This window comes from Salmo salar, chromosome ssa02 (genome assembly GCF_905237065.1).
Source record: "Salmo salar chromosome ssa02, Ssal_v3.1, whole genome shotgun sequence".
Taxonomy (NCBI): domain Eukaryota; kingdom Metazoa; phylum Chordata; class Actinopteri; order Salmoniformes; family Salmonidae; genus Salmo; species Salmo salar.
In genome coordinates, this window is record NC_059443.1 from 41,736,233 (window position 1) to 41,757,913 (window position 21,681).

Genomic DNA, 21,681 nt, shown 5'->3' on the forward strand with positions numbered 1-21,681 from the left:
TCAAAAGGTACTCGAGGATACTGGAAATTAAACAACACACTTCTTTCACTCTCATTGAAAACATCAAATCGTTAGCTAAAGATATTTTTTGCAAGAAAAGACTTTGGTCATGGAAGTAGATGGGTGTCCACACACCGGTGTAGTGTATCTCTGGGTAAGCTAGAGCGTCTAGCAATCTCGCATGTTCATTGGTGTAGCTACCAAATCTAGTCAGAGAATTTCATTGGACAATGGATTTCGCGGCATTTCTGCAGGGCGCATGCGTTCTATACTGTCAACTTTCCAGCGCGCGGAATTGTACAGGGCAGGGAATCGTTGTGAATACTTTTTACACTTTATTGTCTTGCCACCTGTTTAAACATTATTTTATCCTATAACGTAAACTAACGGTACCATGTGGAACCAAGGTGAGTTTGTATTTTTCTATGGCTGTCAACAATAGCTCAAAAGCGTTGCCTAGTTGTTGTAAATAACGTTACCTTGCTAGCTAGTTACTGTAGCCAGCTCTCTGTTTTGTTGTGCAAAGTTTTGGTGCCTAGCTAGCTACTGTAGCTGACTTGGCTGTATTTCTTCTGTAAACTAAAAGGCACCGAGCTTTTTGTCGTACAGTAACGGGAAACAACAGTAGCAAACGTTAGCTAGGTAACGTTAACTCTAACTAACTAGCTACTGTAGTTAACTAGTTACTGTAGTGCTTTTGTCAGCTAGCTAGCTTATGTGGCTCGCTAGTTAACGTTGTGCGTAGTCTCCACCAATAAGCTACCTAACGTCGTTAGCTAGTAATGCAAGCTTGTTTACACGGTTTTAGTCAGAGAGTGGATTATTGCTGCAGTTGTCTCATTGTCACAACCGGCAGTGATTGTGCGCAGCATTATGGGACTCCCAATTGGTCCAGCGTCGTCCGGGTTTGGCCGGTGTAGGCCGTAATTGTAAATAATAATTTGTTCTTAACTGACTTGCCTAGTTAAATAAAAAAAGCACTGTCATTTCATGTAGGGGGATCATACGGTGAATCAAACATGGGTGGTGGATACACTCAGTCCCCGGGAGGATTCTCATCACCTGCTGCCTCCCAGGGAGGAGAGAAGAAAGCGGTCTGTATTTGTCACTCACAACTCCATATATTACACAGTTAGCGACAGCAAGTGGAAAAGGTCTGTCAACGTAATATTAGTAGCATAACTTACGGGCAACAGTTAAATAATAGCAAGACAGACTGTAAACATCCCCATGCACTATTGTCTGCCATTGTTTTATTTTTTGTTGTATGATAAAGTGGCTCAATGTGAATTACTCAGACTTACTGTGTATGTATGTTTACAGAGACAACGTGCCCAACAGATTGTCCCCTGCACAGTGTCCCAGCTCATGTCTGCTGCCCAAGCGGAGGATGTCTTCAAAGTGGGAGAGGTAGAGGTTGCCCAGGTAACCCAAATTACATCTGTAAATATGAGGATGGTGGTGCGTTGGGGTAGTGACTCATAGACTGATCAGGATTTTAATCTTCCATGTACAAATGAAATGTGTGAAGAGTGCCTTGATATCCCATGATAGTATTCTATTTTTGTGTGCTAGGTTACAATTGTGGGCATCATCAGAACCACTGACAAATCCATGACCAACATCCAGTACAAAGTCGATGACATGACAGGGGCCCCTATGGACGTGAAGCAGTGGGTAGATACAGAGGTAATCCTCATCAGGGCAACTGAGGCTGCTAAGTACTAGGATCAGCAAGGATATACAGTACAGTCAACACTTGCAGTATAATTTCTAAATGTTAAATTAACAGATATTTTGTGACATCATGCTACACTCAAATGGGAGTTCAACTGCTAATCTGCTCACCTATGGTTCTGTCCTGCTGTCTCTTCTCACTCATAGGATCCCAGTGTGGACAGCACTGTCATCCCCCCAGGCACTTACGTCAAGGTCTCTGGCAATTTGCGCTCCTTCCAGGTGAGGTCATCATTCCCATACAACTACATACCTTTATCTATAGGTCATATCACAGCTCTGACCACATGGTTTTCAAACAATGGAGAGCTATGTGTAATAGAGGTCGACCGATTAATCGGAATGGCCGATTTAATTAGGGCCGATTTCGAGTTTTCATAACAATCGGAAATCGGTTATTTTTGGACACCGATTTAGCCGATTTAATAAAAAAAAATAAAAAAATTTACACCTTTATTTAACTAGGCAAGTCAGTTAAGAAAACATTCTTATTTTCAATGACGGCCTAGGAACGGTGGGTTAACTGCCTTGTTCAGGGGCAGAACGACAGATTTTTACCTTGTCAGCTCGGGGATTCAATCTTGCAACCTTACGGTTAACTAGTCCAACGCTCTAACCACCTGCTTTACATTGCACTCCACGAGGAGCCTACCTGTTACGCGACTGCAGTAAGAAGCCAAGGTAAGTTGCTAGCTAGCATTAAACTTATCTTATAAAAACAATCAATCAATCATAATCACTAGTTAATTACACATGGTTGATGATATTACTAGTTTATCTAGCCTGTCCTGCGTTGCATATAATTGCTTAGGTACACGTTGCTCCAATGTGTACCTAACCATAAACATCAATGCCTTTCTTAAAATCAATACACAAGTATATATTTTTAAACCTGCATATTTAGTTAATATTGTCTGCTAACATGAATTTCTTTTAACTAGGGAAAATGTGTCATTTCTCTTGCAACAGAGTCAGGGTATATGCAGCAGTTTAGGCCACCTGGCTCGTTGCTAATTGTGTGAAGACTATTTCTTCCTAACAAAAACAGCCGACTTCACCAAACGGGGGATGATTTAACAAAAGCGCCTTTGCGAAAAAAGCACAATCGTTGCATGAATGTACCTAACCATAAACATCAATGCCTTTCTTAAAATCAATACACAGAAGTATATATTTTTAAACCTGCATATTTAGCAAGAAGAAATCCAGGTTAGCAGGCAATACTAACCAGGTGAAATTGTGTCACTTCTCTTGCGTTCATTGCATGCAGAGTCAGGGTATATGCAACAGTTTGGGCCGCCTTGCTCGTTGCGAACTAATTTTCCAGAATTTTACGTAATTATGACATAACGTTGAAGGTTGTGCAATGTAACAGCAATATTTAGACTTATGGATGCCACCCGTTAGATAAAATACGTAACGGTTCCGTATTTCACTGAAAGAATAAACGTGATAGTTTCCGCATTCAACCATATTAATGACCTAAGGCTCGTATTTCTGTGTGTTATTATGTTATAATTAAGTCTATGATTTGATAGAGCAGTCTGACTGAGCGATGGTAGGCACCAGCAGGCTCGTAAGCATTCATTCAGACAGCACTTTCGTGCGTTTTGCCAGCAGCTCTTCGCAATGCTTCAAGCATTGCGCTGTTTATGACTTCAAGCCTATCAACTCCCAAGATTAGGCTGGTGTAACCCATGTGAAATGGCTAGCTAGTTAGCGGGGTGCGCGCTAATAGCGTTTCAAACGTCACTTGCTCTGCATGGGTAACGCTGCTTCGAGGGTGGCTGTTGTCGATGTGTTCCTGGTTCGAACCCAGGTAGGAGCGAGGAGAGGGACGGAAGCTATACTGTTACACTGGCAATACTAAAGTGCCTATAAGAACATCCAATAGTCAAAGGTATATGAAATACAAATCGTATAGAGAGAAATAGTCCTATAGTTCCTATAATAACTACAACCTAAAATTTCTTACCTGGGAATATTGAAGACTAAAAGGAACCACCAGCTTTCATATGTTCTCATGTTCTGAGCAAGGAACTTAAACGTTAGCTTTCTTACATGGCACATATTGCACTTTTACTTTCTTCTCCAACACTTTATTTTTACATTATTTAAACCAAATTGAACATGTTTCATTATTTATTTGAGGCTAAATTGATTTTATTGATGTATTATATTAAGTTAAAAATAATTGTCATTATTACAAATAAATAAAACCGGCAGATTTAATCGGTATCGGCTCTTTTTGGTCCTCCAATAATCGGTATCGGCGTTGAAAAATCTAAATCAGTCGACCTCTACTGTGTAACCTAAGATGTTTTATTTTATATGCATCTAGGGCATGTCTCTGGTATTTTGATTCACACATGTAAACTACACCCATGCCAGTGGCGATTGGTGCCGTTTAAGATTAGGGTGGACGAGTCATATTTTTATGAGGCTGGCCATATTTCTATTACAGAATTTTGGATGGCTGTCATTCGTATTCAATTCACCCAGCTCAATGTATCACGATAGGTTTAGGCCATTGCATAATATGCAAATTTGCCCTATACCCATGAGGTTGCTACAACCTAACCTACAAATGAACGTTTATAGTGTAGGTACACAGGTCGAGAGAAATTGGAGTAATCAAGGTGAGACCGTGAGACATTAAATACGGCCTTGCACGCTCTTGCCTGCATCTAGCTGATCTGGTGTATAATCATTTGTCCAAACAGTTACAAAATGTTATGTTTTGCAACCAAAACAAGTTTCTATTGGACAAATTTGGGTAGGTCATACCCGTTTTAGTTCCGTTTGCTTCCGTTTAAGAAACATTTTATAACAGAATTGGCGGAGTGAATACACCGCTGATCACTCACACACACGGTTCACTTTCATAGCAGCCACACACAGCATCATCACTTTGATGACCAGGTGCAACAATCTCCTCAAGCCAAACCTTCATACTATAACTGCTACACAGCCTACATCGTTGTCACCATATTAGCTAATTTCATAGTCAAAAAAGTAGAACTAGTAAACCCACAATCAATCCCTGTGTACAATCACGCAGTACAGTGTACAGCAATCAGTTTAGCATTTACACCGACAGGCCCGTGTGGCGATAAATTAACGACAGACTGACCAGGTGAATCCAGGTGAAAGCTATGATCCCTTATTGACCCAATTTGGGTGGAGTCTCCTCTCTAAACATTAAATCTTTACTACTAGGCAGGAAGTTAAGTGATGCAGGCAACAAACGGTTCCTTCTCCCTTAATGTGACCTGACCTCAGCCCCCCATTCCTCACAAAACCACATATCTCCATCAGTGCCTGTGATTGCCTTTCCTTTACTCAGTACATTCCACGCTTAATTGCCTCCACCACATACACTCCTACAGATAACCATTAACTTCTGTTGTAGAAACCAGGCTATGGCACTCAATATATCAATAGGATAGATACCTGATATTTAACAATATTTAAAGTTTAGGAGTCGGAACCCATCAGTCCCCTGTTTTGAACATTTAACTCCATACTATTCAACATTACATAAACTTGGAAATTACATATAAATAATAATAAAACATGAACAAAACAAATAAAACATGATTAGCCTTCACAGTTAATGATTAAGTTTACAACTCCAAGACTTAAGTCCTTTTCTATAATCACACTATGCACGCTCTTATTTCCATTTCTTGTCGGGCAACAGAATGACATTTCAGCTGGAGCTTTTGAGTTCGTCTACTGGTTCTTGAGAGAGTGATAGCACAAGACTTGAAAAGCAAAACGAAACACAAAACATAACAGTATTAATAATGTGTTAAGATATGCATAATTATATATGCACGGGAAAAAAACTAAGTTTAATAACATGACAATTCCCACTCTCTCTTTTCTTGAGTATATGCCTTCAGGATACTTTTGTGCTGGGTTCCACAAAAATGAAGGCCCTAAAAAAACTCATGCTTTCACCCAGTCTTCCCCTTTCAGACCACAGTCTTCCCCTTTCAGACCACAGTCTTCCCCTTTCAGACCACAGTCTTCCCCTTTCAGACCACAGTCTTCCCCTTTCAGACCACAGTCTTCCCCTTTCAGACCACAGTCTTCCCCTTTCAGACCACAGTCTTCCCCTTTCAGACCACAGTCTTCCCCTTTCAGACCACAGTCTTCCCCTTTCAGACCACAGTCTTCCCCTTTCAGACCACAGGCTCCCGAGAGGTGTTCCCAAGCCATGTCATTCTCACTTTTCTCCCCTTCTCCTTCTTCATACATAGCCACCAGATATACACATGCGGTAGCTTTAATCAACTTCACCTCTTGTTGAGGTAAATCAGCACTGTATGTACGTTTCAACATCAATGCCCTCAGAAAACGATATCCCAACAATCCTACTAAAGTAACCCCTGCTACTGCTAACACTGCCCATCACGCATGCCTCAAAAACCCTCATTTGCGCCATAGTCCAGTTCCATGCTGTTACCATAGTATCCTTCAATTACTGTCCCTACAACGACTGCCGTGAGAATAATTACTGCCTGGAATCTGTCTCCTGCTCTTCTATTGTCATGGTTCACTGATCTAGGACTGACCCTTTCAGATACTCCCTACCTATCTCCCAACTCATACCCGGTCCCTTAGCCACCAACATCTCCAATGACCTCCTGTGTTCTGCTACTGTCTGTATCTGTGGATAATACTCTCTTGTGCTCAGGTTAGATCGGTCCCAATCTTTTGCAAGATATGTCAAGTGTTTGCTGGCTGTTAGAAATGGAGAAGAGATTAGTGACGTTAGAAGAGTATCCTACCTCACAAACTTTGAGTCACAGTTTTCTTGAAAGTTGACAGTAGTGTCTAAAATGACATTACTATCTATGTGTAACGTTCAATTTAACTTCATATTAGTCTCTATATAGTGCACAGTTAGTTGTCATCCCTCTCCTATGAGCTATCTCCTGTAACAATATAAATAGTGGTATCGTCCCCCAGAGACTATCACACTGACCTTAATTTATGAGCCTCCACATATCTCCCCCCAGTCACATTCCATTCCACTTTACACCCTTATGTAAACAGTGTCTCAAAAACAGGCCTCGTATGTACCTCGCGTCCTGCTACAAATACATTTTCACATAAATCATTCCATTTAACCAATAACACATAAGTCACTACTGTAGTTATAATCATATTAAAACATTCTCAAATCAGTTAGTTAATATACACCCATCCCTCCTCTGGAACAATGATCACTCTTATGTTCCACAACACCTGAAAAGATATTGACTTGAACAGGGAAGAGAGAAAATACATGTTTAATAATTTCACACCACCCTTGATGCGACTAAGACTGGGGAAAGAACCGTCCATCTGTTCTGTTCTGTCCCCATGGGATGCTAGTCTCCATGCCCATCTCCTTCATTTTCATCTCTGGGTGTTAACACAAGACACAGACTATGAGCCTTGTATGTAATTAATTGAACCGTATCATCCAGCAATCTATATGTATTGATGCGATTTACATTAAAATTCGGATGATATGGTAAAACAAAAACCCCTTCATTGTTGACTCGAGCTGTCATCTAGTGTTCTCTAATAACCTCCCTCTCAGAGGACAGTTAAAGATAAGGTTTCTAGTAGGGTAGCACGATATAACGGTGAACATATCGGCCGATATTAGCTAAAATTGCCAACATCGGTATCAGCCCGATGTCTAGTTTAACGCTGATGTGCAAAACCGATGTCAAAGCTGACGTGCATACCTATATAACCTAGGTACATGACGTAATGACGCCACGTAAAAATTTGATGCGTTAAATAAGCTTTTAATTTGACATGTAAAATAACACAGTTCTATTATAGAATGTTGTGTGTTCTGAATTTGCACGTGCAAGCCAAGCACCACTACTACTATCAGTAGCACTGTCAAAGCTGTACAAAAAAAGTCTGTAAACAAGCAAACACCGGCCAAGAACGATGTGTTCACAATACCGCGTTGGTAACAAAGCATTATTTGTTCAACCGCAACTTCTGGGGTATCTAGCTAGCTTTAGCTTGGTACCTAGCTAGCACCAATACAACCAGCCTGAAACAATGACCAGTAGAAACTGCAGTCATTTTCATTATTCTTAGCAATGATTTAGGAATCCTTGTGAGTAAGTATTAGCTAGGTAGGCACTTGTTGTGTGCCTATTGAAATTGAACTTCAGTTCATGAAAATAAATAGCTTGCCAGCTTATTAACCCGGTTGCTCCAAGCTAATGTTATAAGCAGCCAGCTTGCTTCATCTGGCTAGTGAGGCTTGACCGGACCGGGTTATGTGTTCTGAAGCTAGCCACAATAAGGATTAGGCACAATAGTGGAATTTGCGGTCTGCCTTCAAAATAAAATTACCTCTTTGAAGGTGATGGAGAAGGTTACAATTGGTGTAATCATGCCATATTTAGACTAGACAATGTTAAACAAGGTTGGAATGTGAAGCAATGAAATGGGCTATCAGTCTACTCGATAACACCCACAGAACACAACTGTGAAGAGTTTACGCAAATATTAGTGTTGTAGCTCTTATCGCAGGACCGTGACAGTGTGAAATCATCTCCCCAGTCACCCTATTGTGTGTATTGACATTCATATTGCACTGTGCAGCTTTACCTGAGGATTGGGGATCAATGAAATGGGGTATCAGTCTACTCAATAACCAATATATTTTTTCCCAACGTCCTCCTCAGAGTTATGAGACTCCCAAAACATCCACACAGTTTTGTTTTTCCTCAGGAATAGTGTTCAGTACACATAGTTTGACAATAAATGTGGCTCAATTCAGTTGTTTCAGAGTCCCGCAATAAGAGCTACGACGCTAATGTTCTCTGGGTGTCACTGAGTAGACCGATACCCCATATCATTGATCCACAATCCATAGGTAAGGCTGTACAGTGAAATAACTATGCCCCCAATGCAATTTTAAGTATAGTACATTCAGTGTGATTTCAACAGATTTTTGTCAAATTAATAAATGATTTTGTTGATTTTATATAACATTCCAACCTCGTTTAGCATGATCTATTAAATTATGGCATAATTCTACTATTTGTATTCATTTGCATCACTGTCAATGACATACATTTATTTTGAAGGCTAACCGCAAAGTCCACTATTGTGGCTAATCCTTATTGTGGCTAGCTTCACATAGATGGGTCCGACCACCATTAATCAAATAAGAACTGTCTTATAAATTAGGGTTATTTTAGATGATGACACCTAGCTATATAGTTAGCTTGCAAACTATAGCTACTTAAACAGATTGTCGTTTTGCTATGTTTTTGGGAAGGAACATTGTTTGCATCCATGAGCTAGCCATCTTTTCTTTTATGACCAGCACTGTAGGTGCGCCAGACAACTTTACCAGCATCAGAGCATACATATCGAAGAATCGTTGTGACATATGAAATACGAGTGATAGTGTAATCAATGTGTAATAACTACGTAAAAAATGTATGAACGCGTTAAATTATTATGTGACGTGCAGTCATATTCATTTACATTTTACATTTTAGTCATTTAGCAGACGCTCTTATCCAGAGCGACTTACAGTAGTGAATGCATACATTTCATACATTTTGTTTTCCGTACTGGTCCTCCGTGGCAATCGAACCCACAACCCTGGCTTGCAAACACCATGCTCTACCAACTGAGCCACACGGTCCTGCTTGGTCAACAAGCTTATTTGACACGTCAAATAGTGTTATTTGACGTGTATCTTTTTTGACACGCAAAGACCCAAATCACTTTCCATAGAAATCCTGGTTGAGAATGAAACGACTGAACAAATGAACAACGAAACAGAACAGCAACTAAGTGAAATTAATTGGTTTTGATTATGTTTAACTGGTAGTGGGGATATACTTAAATGCCAACAAAATAACTTTTTGGTCAGTCTGTGTGTGTAACCGTTATTTAACTAGGCATGTCCGTTAAGAACAAATTCTTATTTACAATGACGGCCAAACCCGGACGACGCTGGACCAATTGTGCCCGACCTATGGGACCTCCGGTTAACCTGTTGTGGATAGGGGGCAGTATTTTCACGGCCGGATGGAAAAGAAAAAAAAACCGTACCCAATTTAATCTGGTTACTACTCTTGCCCAGAAACTAGAATATGCATATAATTAGTAGATTTGGATAGAAAACACTCTAAAGTTTCTAAAACTGTTTGAATGGTGTGTGAGTATAACAGAACTCATATGGCAGGCAAAAACCTGAGAAGATTCCAAGCAGGAAGTGGCCTGTCTGACAATTTGTAGTCCTTCTGTTGCATCTCTATCAACATTACAGTATCTGAGCTGTTACGTGACACTTTCTAAGGCTTCCATTGGCTCTCTAAAGCGTTCAGAAACCGGATTGAGGTGTCTCCTGTCTCTGGGCAGATAACAGCAGCACAGTTTGTCAGTGGACTGCCTGGTGACAGAGAGACTGGAGATGCGCGTTCACGAGACCTCGCCATTTTTTATTTTCCTCTTTGAATGAATACAACATTGTCCGGTTGGAATATTATTGCTATTTTACGAGAAAAATTGCATAAAAATTGATTTTAAACAGCGTTTGACATGCTTCTAAGTACGGTAATGGAACATTTTGACATTTTTTGTCACGAAATGCGCTCACGCGTTACCCTTTGGATAGTGATCTGAACACACGAACAAAACGGAGGTATTTGGAACAAAAACAACATTTGTTGTTGAAGTAGAAGTCCTGGGAGTGCATTCTGACGAAGAACAGCAAAGGTAATACAATTTTTCTAATAGTAATTCTGAGTTTAGTGAGCCCTGAAGTTGGCAGGTGTCTGAATAGCTAGCCTGTGATGGCCGAGCTATGTACTCAGAATATTGCAAAATGTGCTTTCGCCGAAAAGCTATTTTAAAATCTGACATAGTGTCACGGGTGTCGTATAGATTAGACCAAGGCGCAGCGGGTTGCGTGCTCATCATCATATTTTATTAAACACGTGAACACGGAAAAACAAGAAAATAGAGAAAACCCGACAGGAAACCGTTTTGCAGGCTATAACTACAAGCAGTGCAAGAACAACTACCCACAAACAACCAGGTGAAAACAAGCTCCCTATATATGACTCTCAATCATGAACAACGATGTACAGCTGTTCCTGATCGAGAGCCACACAGACCAACAAAGAAATACACAAACTAGAAACACCTAGAATACCAAAACAAGAACATACACCAAAAATACAACACCCCTCTACATACACATAACCCCCGAACCACATAAAACAAATACCCCCTGCCACGTCCTGACCAAACTACAATAACAAATAACCCCTATTACTGGTCAGGACGTGACACATAGTGATTGCATAAAGGAGTTCTGTATCTATAATTCTTAAAATAATGATGTATTTTGTCAACGTTTATGATGAGTAATTTAGTAAATTCACCGGAAGTTTTGGGTGGGAATGCTAGTTCTGAGCATCACATGCTAATGTAAAAAGCTGTTTTTTAAAAATATAAATATGAACTTGATTGAACAAAACATGCATGTATTGTATAACATAATGTCCTAGGAGTGTCATCTGATGAAGATCATCAAAGGTTAGTGCTGCATTTAGCTGTGGTTTGGGTTTTTGTGACATATATGCTTGCTTTGAAAATGGCTGTGTGATTATTTGCTGGGTACTCTCCTGACATAATCTAATGTTTTGCTTTCGCTGTAAAGCCTTTTTGAAATCGGACAATGTGGTTGGATTAACGAGAGTCTTATCTTTCAAATGGTGTAATATAGTCATATGTTTGAGAAATTGAAGTTACAGCATTTGTAATGTTTTTGTATTTCGCGCCACGCTCTACCATTGGATATTGGTGAGGCGTTCCGTACTGGCCCCCCGTGGGAATCGAACCCACAACCCTGGCGTTACACACACCATGCTGGCGTTGCAAACACCATGCTCTACCAACTGAGCCACAGGGATGCAGTATGGCGAGACCTCTGAATTGAGTTCAACATGATGCAGCTGTAAACGGGATGCTGGCAATTGGCAGATACTAGCATGTTGGCTAGTTAATGCAATTGGTTTAACTCTTGTTAGCTAGTTTCCTAGAAACAAGATTAGTTATACAGAACACGGGATGCACGTGAATTTTAGTCACAGGAAATTAATTCGGCAGCTACACTATTTGGAACGATTAAATGACACGCTGTTAAGTAGCTAGTTAAGCGACGTTGGAAGCTAGCTGGCTGGAAGTGGCCTTGAGGGTGACTACGTTGCAACTAACAAACGTGCAACGGATTCGCGAAATATGGACGTGTGAACAAACCCACATCAAGGATAATATTCGTATCCCCCCCCAAGAACAGCTGAAGACACTTTGTTGCCGTTATATGAATGACGCCCGGCAAACATGCATGCACACTGACATATTTTCAGGTTCACGTACTAACGTTGTCAGCAATAGCTGCTAGCAACAAAATCAATATGCATCCTAAAAGACGATGCAATATCTGACTAAACCAGATACGGTTTTATAATATTTGAATGGACTACTTCAATTCGGCCTGGACATTAACAGGGAGAGATTTGTTGTTTAGAAGAATTATGTGTGTGTGCTGGTGTGTGTGCTAAACCGTAGGTCAAAAACACACACATGACCAGGCCTTACTTATCTGGGAGTTCTCTTTTATGGCCTAATCCGGATACCTTTATAATAAAATTAATAAACTTCAGAATTTCACTAACTGCTCTCCCCAATACCATAGCCTCGGGGAACATTCCAAAGCGAGATAATGAAACCCCCTCCTCTTCTGGAAAAGAAAGTGTAAATTTCATTAGCATTCACTATGCTACATCTTAATCAGCAACCCAACAGTTTTAACTACAAACAAAACATGATAATGATTTCCACTCTTCTCCCTCCAATCATTAAGCATTTGTTTTAAACCACCCATCATTTATGTATCCTTTATTTAGCATGTACTACCCTTAGACACAGCAACATTTATCTCGCCACCGAGTCTAACGATTCACTGGTCTCTTTTCCCCATGATTTTCCATAACCACCGCACCACAATGCTATTCATATTCATGAACAAACATTTTTCGAAGTTCATTTTATGTTTGGTAACCCCAATGCTAATTTCTCGTGACCCCTCCTCCCTTTCATCCATTCTATAAATCTATTTCAGAATAAGACAACATAAAATGTAGATTTATTTCAGAATAAGACGACAAATGTCTCACGAGATTAAAAACCCCCCAAGTTTGGCCTGGTCATTTTTAATTTGTTACATTTTAGAATCCATTCCCCTGGCATTTCACATATATTATTCAACCCAAAATACTTTTTCCTGTGGCAAATTTAGCCAATTTGACGACCACACAGAGGCAAAATCCACCTATGTGTTACTCCAATCTCCGGCTGCTTTCATGAGTGCTTGCTGTTGCTCACTATTCAGCGAAGAAAGTGTCTGCACTGCCGCACTTACCCCAAAAGGCTGCTGTTAGTGACTTTCACTGTGGCAGTATTAACCCCTCGCACGACTGTGAAGTGAGCAGAGTTATATTCCACTCTCAAAGCATCCTTCTCTATTTCGTCCACTACCCCGCAATTGCCGTTTTGATTGCCATCAAAGCCGACGTACAAATTCTATCAATATACTCACGTACGCAGTCTTTTTGCAGCTGGGTACATCTACTAATTTTGGGTTTGTCTTTTGTTTGCTGTTGGTAGAATGCTGACATCAAAACGCTGATGTAATGAGCTTTTGATGTTTATTTTATGTAATTGTGCCAAGTCACAATTGCATCCCTGAATTCTCTAATAGATTGGAATTTTCCGTTAGCCGGGAAATGATGACCAATTTTATCCAGTTTGCTAAATTCTTCCCATATTTGAGCCGAATTGGTAGAATGCTGTGCGCCTCTTTCAGCGCCTCTATGTCTTTATTAAACGTATCTTCCTCTAGCTTTACAGGGAAAATCTGGGCCACCTGTCGCCATTTCAATAGTTATTATTCTGACGCTTCTGACGGTGTTTAGATTTCCTCACTCCCTGCTCTAATACACACCTTCTATTAATTATTTTCCAAGGTAGTGCTACCCACTTCCCCGGAGAATAGTTATGGTATTTGTGCCTATTAATTGGTCACGGCACTTAAAAGCTTGTATTAGAACCAATACTATAGCGTCTGCAACTTTATTACTGGAGAATACGGGTGACCTAATGTCTTATTCCAGTGTTATGCCTCAAATATCACTAACCTCTCTGGGCCAGTGGGACGTTTGCGTTCCGCCCTAGTCAACAGCCAGTGGAATCGCGTGGCGCGAAATACAAATACCTCAAAAATGCTATCACTTCAATTTCTCAAACATATGACTATTTTACACCATTTGAAAGATAAGACTCTCGTTAATCCAACCACGTTGTCCGATTTCAAAAAGGCTTTACAGCGAAAGCAAAACATTAGATTATGTCAGGAGAGTACCCAGCAAAAAAAATCACACAGCCATTTTCAAAGCAAGCATATATGTCACAAAAACCAAAACCACAGCTAAATGCAGCACTAACCTTTGATCTTCATCAGATGACACTCCTAGGACATTATGTTATACAATACATGCATGTTTTGTTCTATCAAGTTCATATTTATATCAAAAACCAGCTTTTTACATTAGCATGTGATGTTCAGAACTAGCATACCCACTGAAAACTTCCGGTGAATTTACTAAATTACTCATGATAAACGTTGACAAAATACGTTACAATTATTTAAAGAATTATAGATACAGAACTCCTTTATGCAAACGCTATGTCAGATTTTAAAATAGCTTTTCGGCGAAAGCACATTTTGCAATATTCTGAGTACATAGCTCGGCCATCACAGGCTAGCTAATTTGACACCCACCAAGTTTGGGGCAACCTAAACTCAGAATTACTATTAGAAAGATTGGATTACCTTTGCTGTTCTTCGTCAGAATGCACTCCCAGGACTTCTACTTCAACAACAAATGTTGTTTTGGTTCCAAATAATCCATAGTTATATCCAAATACCTCAATTTTGTTCGTGCGTTCAGGTCACTATCCGAAGGGTAACGCGCGAGCGCATTTCGTGACAAAAAAATGCAAAATATTCTATTACCGTACTTAGAAGCATGTCAAACGCTGTTTAAAATAAATTGTTATGCTATTTTTCTCGTAAAATAGCGATAATATTCCAACCGGACAACGTTGTATTCATTCAAAGACTGAAAGAAAAAAATGGAGAAGTCTCGTGAACGCGCATCTCAGTCTCACTGTCCCCAGGCAGGCCACTTACAAACTGCTGCTGTACTTTGCCCAGAGACAGGAGACACGTCATTCTGCTTTCTGAACGCTTTAGAGAGCCAATGGAAGCCTTAGAAAGTGTCACATAACAGCACAGATGCTGTAATGTCGATAGAGATGCAACAGAAGGACAACAAATTGTCAGACAGGGCACTTCCTGCATGGAATCTTCTCAGGTTTTGGCCTGCCATATGAGTTCTGTTATACTCACAGACACCATTCAAACAGTTTTAGAAACTTTAGAGTGTTTTCTATCCAAATCTACTAATTATATGCATATTCTAGTTTCTGGGCAAGCGTAGTAACCAGTTTAAATCGGGTACGTTTTTTATCCGGCCGTGAAAATACTGCCCCCTAGCCCCAACAGGTTAACACACATTACCAAACTCATTCACAGTTGTCTTCCTATTTCCATTAAATCTGTCACGGTTCCCCGCCCCTATAGGGCATTAACCAACCTCTATCCTTATTGAATATCCTTTTCTAACCATGGATGAGGCTCTCCTCCAGAACTTATAGACAACCTTTTACACTAGTACACAAGCATGACACTTTATCCATCCACGCACACTATACTGCATCACGGTCCCTGCGGCTGAGACTTTCACCCTCTCGTTACAGGTTTAGTAAGGGAACCAACCATACCTGGGATTTACCCCCTAGGATTTACCCTTTGCAGGTACCAACCTGCTCGGGCTTACCTTCCGGGACTTACCCTATACCATAAAGCTACGACCAGTCGTAATACTACTGAATAAGCTCAGGCTTTCTAGATCTGTATCCTATAATTGGTTCAGCCTATGACTCTCATCTCCCCAAGATTTCAGTATTAGTGTTAACAGGTGTAGGAACTGTGCCTACGTTGTTTCTGGTGCCGGCTCCTGTTCACTGATTCAGAATCTCTAGTTCGACTGTAAATCGTGACGGACCCTGCTCGCAGCACCAACTCACGGACGATTAGTAAAGCTTAAACCAAGTTCATTCACCCATTGGGTCATATAGCTGCATAAGACAAATACATTTAGGTTGGAGTCATTAAAACACGTTTTTCAACCACTCCACAATTTCTTGTTAACAAACTATAGTTTTGGCAAGTCGGTTAGGACATCTACTTTGTGAATGACACATGTAATTTAACCAACAATTGTTTACAGACAGATTATTTCACTTATAATTCACTGTATCACAATTCCAGTGGGTCAGAGGTTTACATACACTAAGTTGACTGTGCCTTAACCAGCTTTGAAAATTACAGAAAATTATGTCATGGCTTTAGAAGCTTCTGATAGGCTAATTGACATCATTTGAGTCAATTGGAGGTGTAGCTGTGGATGTATTTTAACGCCTACCTTCAAATTCAGTGCCTCTTTGCTTGACATCATGGGAAAATCAAAAGAAATCAGCCAAGACCTCAGAAATAAATTGTAGACCTCCACAAGTCTGGTTCATCCTTGGGAGCATTTTCCAAACACCTGAAGGCACCACGTTCATCTGTACAATGACTCCAGCCTAATATACATTTCAAATGTTTATTTATTTATTTGCCCCAATTTGGGTTGAGTCTCCTCTCTAAACATAACTTCCTGCCTAGTAATAAAGATGTAAAGTGATGCAGACAAAAAAGTGTTCCTTCTCCCTTTATGTGATCTGACCTCGGCCCACCATTCCTTATAAAACCACATCTCTCCGTCAGTGCCTGTCAACATGTGATTGCCATTCCTTTACTCAGTACATTCCAAGCTTAATTGCCTCCACCGTATACACTCCTACAGATAGCCTGGTTTCTACACCAGAAGTTAATGGATATCGCACTCAATATTTGAATAGGATAGATACCTGATAATTAACAATATTTAAAGTTTAGGAGTCAGTACCCATCAAAGGGTAAGCGACAGGTTAAATAAGGAGTTATGAGAGAATTTAGATATGGATTGTGTATGTGTGCCATTCAGAGGGTGAATGGGCAAGACAAAATATTGAAGTGCCTTTGAACGGGGTATGGTAGTAGGTGCCAGAAGCACCGCTTTCTGTCAAGAACTGAATTGAGGTTATTCTGAGGTCAAAAGTGGTCGTGCAACTCAATATTAGGAAGGTGTTCTTAATGTTTTGTACACTCAGGGTGGGTTGCACCTACATGGTTTAAATTAATCTAGGATTAGAGTAATCTAGGTTTTGTAAATATAATTAATCAGAGATGTTGCACCACTTAATTTTTAATATGGATCAGTAACTCTATGATTAACAGTTTTAAACTATGATTAGTGACAGGTTACACCAATATGAGGAATTTCTCTGCTGATGGAGAAAAAAAACTTGTCGGAGCTGATGGAGAAATTTAGTAACGTACTGGAGAATAAAAAGACAGACCGAACGACTGTTAAAAAGAAGGAAGACACCTGGGCCGACACGGATTGAAGAGAAGAGGGACCCAAATCGGATGAAGGCGTGCTGGAAAAAAATTAAAAGCCAAAAAGGATGCGGCAGAGGAGAGGCGCGGGCTATTTCAGACCGGAGCCAGAGGGGGGCCTCCGTCCAAGGGAATTGATCCTATCACCCAGAAGATATGCGAGATGATTCCCCAGCAGTTTGCCCCTCTCCATAACCCCTATGATGATGACGGCAACTTGATCCACCAATATTTAGCAACCATAAATAACTGGTAAATATCAATGCTTGTAATGCACGTTAAAACGTTAATGCTACTTCACTACAATGTTACCGTTATCAGGCCCGTTACAGCATGTTGCATAACATCATAATTCGTACCAAGGCTGGGCATATCATAAGCCCCAATTCAATTGTTTTACGAAATGGGCACGTAAATAGCCTACTAATAATGAGTTAATTATCATAAAACTCAACAGGATTCAACTGGTCTCTAATTATTCACTGTGGAACTCGTTTTGGTCTCTCCACATTAGATATGCTGCCATATTATCAGTTAAACCACCTCAAGTGGCAGTTTAGAATTAATCTCCAATCTAAGTTTATATATATATTTTTTTAGATTTATTGAACAGGCTTAAAATGTATCTAAGTTTAAAGTAAAAACATAATTTAAGATTAGAGGAATGATTTAATTTAACTAGGATTAATTTAAAACTAGATTTAACATTTGGTGCAACAAGATTGATAGATAAACCTTGATTTAACCCAGTTTAAGTGTTAATCCTTCATTTTTTTAAGAATTGAATTTGTTCAAAATGTTCAACTATTTTCTTTCTCAATCTTTGAGTCAACTGGTCACCACACTTCATGCACTGCAGTGCTAGCTAGCTGTAGCATATGCTTTCAGTACTAGATTAATTCTCTGCTCCTATGATTGGATGGACAACATGTCAGTTTAAGCTGCAAGAGCTCTGATAGGTTGGAGGATGTCCTCCGGAGTCTTCAAAATTGCTTTGTAAGTCTATGGAAAGGTGTGAGAACCATGACCCTCCTAGGTTTTGTATTCAAGTCAATGTACCCAGAGGAGGACAGAAAATATCTGTCCTCCAGCTATATCCTGGTGCTACCCTAGAGGGTGCTGTTGAGGCTGCTATAACCCTTCATTGCAAAACAGTGTGTTTTAATCAGTTATTTGTTGCCGTGGATATATTTAGTATAGTTTTATCTAAAATTGCTAACTTTAAAAAAAAAAAACACTTTTTTATTTTTATGAAATTTGCTGAGTGAGATGGTCCTCCCTTCTCTGAGGAGCCTCCACTAATCCGTGCAAATGCATTCATATCACCTGAAAGTGTGCATTGCACATTCAGTCCTGTGTCTCTCTCTCTCTCTCTCTCTCTCTCTCTCTCTCTCTCTCTCTCTCTCTCTCACTCACTCATATGTACTGACTGTGGGTGTTTGTGTGTAACTTCCTGTCTTCAATAGAACCACAGGTCCGTGGTGGCGTTCAACGTCCGGCCCCTTCAGGACATGAACGAGATCACCTCCCACATGCTGGAGGTGGTGCAGGCACACATGCTGCTTAGCAAACCACAGACTATTATGGTGAGAACTTCCTTCACACATGACAAAGAGCACCAGGGCCTAAAAAAACACCTGCCAAATGTGGGTAGATTTTGACATTGGCAGTTAAGATGCCTATTTCACCAGCCACGTTGGCAGATGGTCAGAGCTCCACACTTTGAGCATTTCACTCGCATTTGTTAATAAAAAGTCAAGTATGATCACATTTATAGCAAAATAAATGAAGCAGTAGCTGTTTTCAAAGTATTTCTGCCATTTTGTTTCATAGCTGGTAAATTAATCGCACAAAGTTAACGAACTACGTATCCTATAGCCTATCCCACCTTGAGCTGCAACACTGCCTGTCTAGGGGCTGTACGTCCATGAAGAGTTAAGTGAAAAATAGTTTTTTAGAAGCGCTGTGCACAGGCATAAAAATTGGTCTAATTTACTTGAATCGGAAGTCTATTTATTTATGTGAGACTTTGTCCTTGAGTTTCTTGGCAATTTACTTTGTTATGTTTGCAAGCTAGTTTGTTTTTCAATGTTTGAGTTTCAACTATTAGGGCAGAGTAGACAATTCGGCTATTAGTCAGACTGAATCTCAGACACATGACTCTCGCATCGCGTTACCATGGTAACCTCCCGCCCTTAAGGGGCAGGTGAACATCTGTGATATTTTGGTTAACATTCAGGTCACAAAAAAGATGAAATTAAACAATATACCACATTACTTTTTACTAGTAATACATTTATCGTTTTAGAAACATTACAAAGCATGCTCGTCTTTTTTTTGTGTTTTGTTGATGTAATTATGGGGGGGGGGGGGATATTTTGTCTGGTAAAAAATGTAGTGTGGTAGACCAAAAAGTACATTTTAGGCCCTGAAAAGCACCACTATGCCTGAATATCTGACTATTTCCCACCTGTCCACTCTGTGACTACTGTTATACGAGTTGGCCTTGGCCCAACTGCCACATATTTAAATGGAGATGAACGAATCATTAAACTTAGCTTTGAATAAGGCCGTTCAAGCTCAGTAATGCCACAATCAGCTGAAGTTTTGTTTTGAGTCTCAGTTTTGGTTCCCTTTTAGATGGGCGGAGGAGGGGGAATGAACACTAGCATGGTGCCCATGTCACGGCCGGGAATGGGTGGCAACATGGGAGGTGGATACTCGGGTGCTAACAACATGTCCACTAACGGCCTGAGCGCAAGCCAGAACCAGGTGAGTCTGTAATGGACTAAAGAAAAGTGCTGTAAACTTTAAATAATTGGTACGATAAACAATAGGTAGCCTAAACTCACCTACCATACCAATTAGAAAGTAAACCCTCACACCTTACCTGTTACCAGGTAAATGGAGAAAAAAAGTGTACTTTATTAAAAGAATCCAGCACACTAGATGATTACAACATTTATTGGGTCTCATCATTTTTTCTATTTATTAAAAATGCCTTACCAAACATACCATACTGCCATCTATAGGACTGACAGAACAATTGGGAAGTTTTCAAGAGTTGTTCTAAATATGATTGGCACAATATTATATATGAATGTTTGTTATTCTCATGTCCTCTCATAAGGTGCTGAGCTTGATAAGGAGCTGTCCAGACGCACAGGGTATCAGCACACAGGACTTGAAGCAGAGTCTCAGCGGCATGAGCTTGGCTGTCATCAAGTAAGACATTCCCTTCCCTCCGTCCTCAAATCAGGCTCTGAAGTTCTTGATATGCTTGAATGTGTCCTGTTTGACCACAACAGTGGTCGTGTTCTGCAGGGCACAACGTTGGCCAGCGTTCAGATACAAATATACTTTTGAGGGATGTAGAATAAGTAATATCAGCTCTATTCATTGCATTTCTATCTGCAATGTTCAACATTTGCCTACTGAACGTGGCCCAGTGCACTCTCATGTGCCAGGCATAACAGAGTAGACTGCATAATTAAGCATGCTGCATTGGCACCAGTCTTACTGTCCTTTGTCTAATCATAGGCATGCAGTGGAGTTCCTCAGTAACGAAGGACACATCTTCTCCACCATCGATGAGGATCACTTCAAGTCTACGGATAATGACGACTAAAGCATCTCTCCATTCCCTGTTAGCACTAAGAACATGATCATAGTCTTGGGACCATTCTCAACACACTGTGCGCTATGAGCGGACGATTGTGTATATTAGAATAACACCCAAAACCCTCTTAGAATTTTAAGATCTCAGAACTCTGAAAATAGAACCTGTAGTCATTTAATGGAACCATGATTCATACTGAGTAACATCATGAGATGTCTATATAATCCTGAGGGTTTCTGTGAAATTAGGCCTTCTTGGTTTGACCGACACATCCTGTTTCTACTTCCCTTCCGTTAATTATATTACAGTAAGAGTGGGTGTATCACAGGCCAATGTTTTTTCTCACAGTGAATGCAATCTGTGACTGATCAGTTCCTGAATCATTGGTATTGGTAGTTGTCATTTAAAAATGGTGAACAGAATGCAAAACAGAATGCATTCCTATTCAGATTTTTTTATGTCTCTGTTTTGTTTTTGTCTCTAATAAACATATATTTTCAGAAAAATGTTCTCTAGGTATTTGTTCCCCAGATATTACTATTACTTTATATAGTCAATTGGGAAGCATCTCTTACAATGTGTGTAACCTTAGAATTCA

The 21,681-nt window shown here is 40.1% G+C and overlaps 1 protein-coding gene across 1 annotated transcript; it reads left to right on the plus strand.

Moving 5' to 3' along the window:
* Positions 1–238: 238 nt before the first annotated feature.
* Positions 239–21,589, plus strand: rpa2 (replication protein A2). The gene is made up of 9 exons (XM_014167302.2): positions 239–407; positions 997–1,094; positions 1,324–1,425; positions 1,576–1,689; positions 1,885–1,959; positions 18,931–19,050; positions 20,105–20,236; positions 20,595–20,689; positions 21,005–21,589. Exons 1-9 carry the CDS (start codon positions 395–397, stop codon positions 21,090–21,092), a joined length of 837 nt encoding a protein of 278 aa, XP_014022777.1. The 5' UTR covers positions 239–394; the 3' UTR covers positions 21,093–21,589.
* The last annotated feature ends 92 nt before the right edge of the window (positions 21,590–21,681 follow it).